Source organism: Scomber japonicus, chromosome 3, assembly GCF_027409825.1.
Source record: "Scomber japonicus isolate fScoJap1 chromosome 3, fScoJap1.pri, whole genome shotgun sequence".
Classification (NCBI taxonomy): Eukaryota; Metazoa; Chordata; class Actinopteri; order Scombriformes; family Scombridae; genus Scomber; species Scomber japonicus.
Window position 1 is genome coordinate 39337391 of NC_070580.1, and position 3289 is coordinate 39340679.

General features: G+C 51.9%; 1 protein-coding gene across 1 annotated transcript in view; it reads right to left on the reverse strand.

Annotated features, from left to right (window-relative positions):
• pik3c2b (phosphatidylinositol-4-phosphate 3-kinase, catalytic subunit type 2 beta) overlaps positions 1-3289 on the reverse strand; it is a 35756-nt gene that overhangs the window by 18756 nt on the left and 13711 nt on the right. The window contains 1 exon segment of the mRNA XM_053315668.1: positions 1540-1728. Within this exon segment, the coding sequence (XP_053171643.1) occupies positions 1540-1728 (189 nt within the window).

Here is a 3289-nt window from a genome sequence, read left to right on the forward strand (position 1 = left end):
AGAGGGACAGGTGAGACAGGTGAGACAGGTGGGACAGGGACAGGTGAGACAGGTGGGACAGGTGGGACAGAGGGACAAGTGAGACAGGTGAGACAGGTGGGACAGGTGGGACAGATGAGACAGGTGAGACAGGTGAGACGGGTGAGACGGGTGAGACAGGTGGGACAGGTGGGACAGATGGGACATGTGAGACAGGTGAGACGGAGGTACAGGTGAGCCAGGTGGACAGGTGGGACAGGTGAGACAGGTGAGACAGGTGAGACAGGTGAGCCAGGTGGGACAGGTGAGACAGGTGAGACAGGTGGGCCAGGTGGGACAGAGGGACAGGTGGGCCAGGTGGGCCAAGTGGGACAGAGGGACAGGTGAGACAGGTGAGACGGAGGTACAGGTGAGCCAGGTGGACAGGTGGGACAGGTGAGACAGGTGAGACAGGTGAGCCAGGTGGGACAGGTGAGACAGGTGGGCCAGGTGGGACAGAGGGACAGGTGGGCCAGGTGGGCCAAGTGGGACAGAGGGACAGGTGGGACAGGTGAGAGGGGTGGGACAGGTGGGACAGGTGGACAGGTGGGACAGGTGAGACAGGTGAGACAGGTGAGCCAGGTGGGACAGGTGAGACAGGTGAGACAGAGGGACAGGTGAGACAGGTGGGACGGATGAGACAGGTGGGACAGAGGTACAGGTGAGACAGGTGGGACAGATGGGACAGAGGGACAGGTGGGACAGGTGAGACAGGTGGACAGGTGAGACAGGGACAGGTGAGACAGAGGGAGAGGTGGGACAGGTGAGACAGGTGGACAGGTGAGACAGGTGAGACAGAGGGACAGATGGGACAGGTCAGACAGGTGGGACAGGTGAGACAGAGGGACAGGTGAGACAGGTGAGACAGGTGAGACAGAGGGACAGGTGAGACAGAGGGACAGGTGAGACAGAGGGACAGGTCAGACAGGTGAGACAGATGGGACAGGGACAGGTGGCACAGAGAGACAGGTGGGACAGAGGGACAGGTGAGACAGGTGAGACAGGTGGGACAGGTGAGACAGGTGAGACAGGTGAGACGGGTGACACAGAGGGACAGGTGAGACAGGTGGGACAGAGGGACAGGTGAGACAGGTGGGACAGAGGGACAGGTGGGACAGGTGAGTCAGAGGGGACAGGTGGGACAGGTGGGACAGGTGGGACAGGTGGGACAGAGGGACAGGTGGGACAGGTGAGACAGGTCAGACAGGTGGGACAGAGGGACAGGTGAGACAGAGGGACAGGTGAGACAGGGACAGGTGAGACAGGTCAGACAGGTCAGACAGGTGGACAGAGGGAGAGGTGGGACAGGTGAGACAGAGGGACAGGTGAGCCAGAGGGACAGGTGAGCCAGAGGGACAGGTGGGACAGGTGGGCCAGGTGGGACAGGTCAGACAGGTGGGACAGGTGGGACAGGTAAGACAGGTGGGACAGAGGGACAGGTGAGACAGAGGGACAGGTGAGACAGAGGGACAGGTGGGACAGGTGAGACAGGTGGGACAGGGACAGGTGAGACAGACGTACGAGGCGTGCAGCAGGCCCAGGGCGTCCAGGTGTTCCAGGCAGCACCACTGTCTCAGCAGAGCGTAGATGTCGGGCAGACAGGCCCACTGCCAGCAGGGGGCGCTGGCGAGCACCAGAGGCAGCGCTGCTCGCTCCGCCTGACAGAACGCCTTCTTCTCCCACAGCAGACGCTTGTCCTCCGCCGTCAGCCTGCACACACACACACACACACATTATACACACACACACATTATACACACACACACAGACACATACACATTATACACACACACACACACACACATTATACACACACACATTATACACACACATTATACACACACACACATTATACACACACACATTATACACACACATTATACACACACACACACACACACACACACACACACACACACACATTATACACACACACACACACACACACACATTATACACACACACACACACATTATACACACACACACACACACACACACATTATACACACACACACACACACACACACATTATACACACACACACACACACACACACACACATTATATATACACACACACACACACACACACACATTATATATACACACTCACATACTCACCTGTGTATATATATGTATTTATTAGGTCTGTCAGCGTTAACGCGTTAATCGTGATTAGATTAATGCAATCTATAACGCATTAATATTTTTTTAAATCTCATTTTAATGTTTTAGCCTTTTTGTCCCTTCTACTCCCCCGTAGACGGCTCCTCTAGCTGTAGCGCTATGCTTTGAAGTGGCCTCCTGCAGTAAACCTACCGCGCTGATGGAAAGTAAGAGAGCTACTGGACTTTTGAACGGCTTGTTTAACTTTAAAACACTTCCAGACGCTTCAGTTGACAAGTCAAAAGTAAAATGCAACCTGTGTCAAACGGAGTTTAACTACCACCGGAGTACGTGGAGTTTGAGTTAGCACCTCCACGCTAAACACCCAGGTGCAGCCAAGCCAGCCTCAGCTCCACCAAAGGACCATTTTGGAGTGTGGGAGTCGCAGCAGAGCCGTGATTGATTCCCAGTTAAGACACTCTGGTAAGAAATGCTTTACATTATGGGCTTAAAACTGCCTTCAAATGGAAAATAACAGGATTTTAAACACGCAATTCAAAACGCCATTAATCGCGATTAACTATGGAAACTCTGAGATTAATCTCGATTTAAAAAATTAATCGTTTGACAGCCCTAATATTTATATATATATGTGTGTGTGTGTGTGTGTTACTGTGTGTGTGTGTGTGTGTGTGTGTGTGTGTGTGTGTGTGTGTCTGTGTGTATATGTGTGTGTGTGTGTGTGTGTGTGTGTATATGTGTGTGTGTGTGTGTGTGTGTGTGTGTGTGTCTCTGTGTGTGTGTATATGTGTGTGTGTGTGTGTGTGTGTATAATGTGTGTGTGTGTGTGTCTCTGTGTGTGTGTATGTGTGTGTGTGTGTGTGTGTGTATAATGTGTGTGTGTGTGTGTGTATAATGTGTGTGTGTGTGTGTATAATGTGTGTGTGTGTGTGTATAATGTGTGTGTGTGTGTGTATAATGTGTGTGTGTATAGTGTGTGTGTCTCTGTTAGTGTCTGTGTGTGTGTGTGTGTATAATGTGTGTGTGTATAGTGTGTGTGTCTCTGTTAGTGTCTGTGTGTGTGTGTGTGTATAATGTGTGTGTGTGTGTGTGTGTGTGTGTGTATAATGTGTGTGTGTGTGTGTGTGTGTGTGTGTGTATATG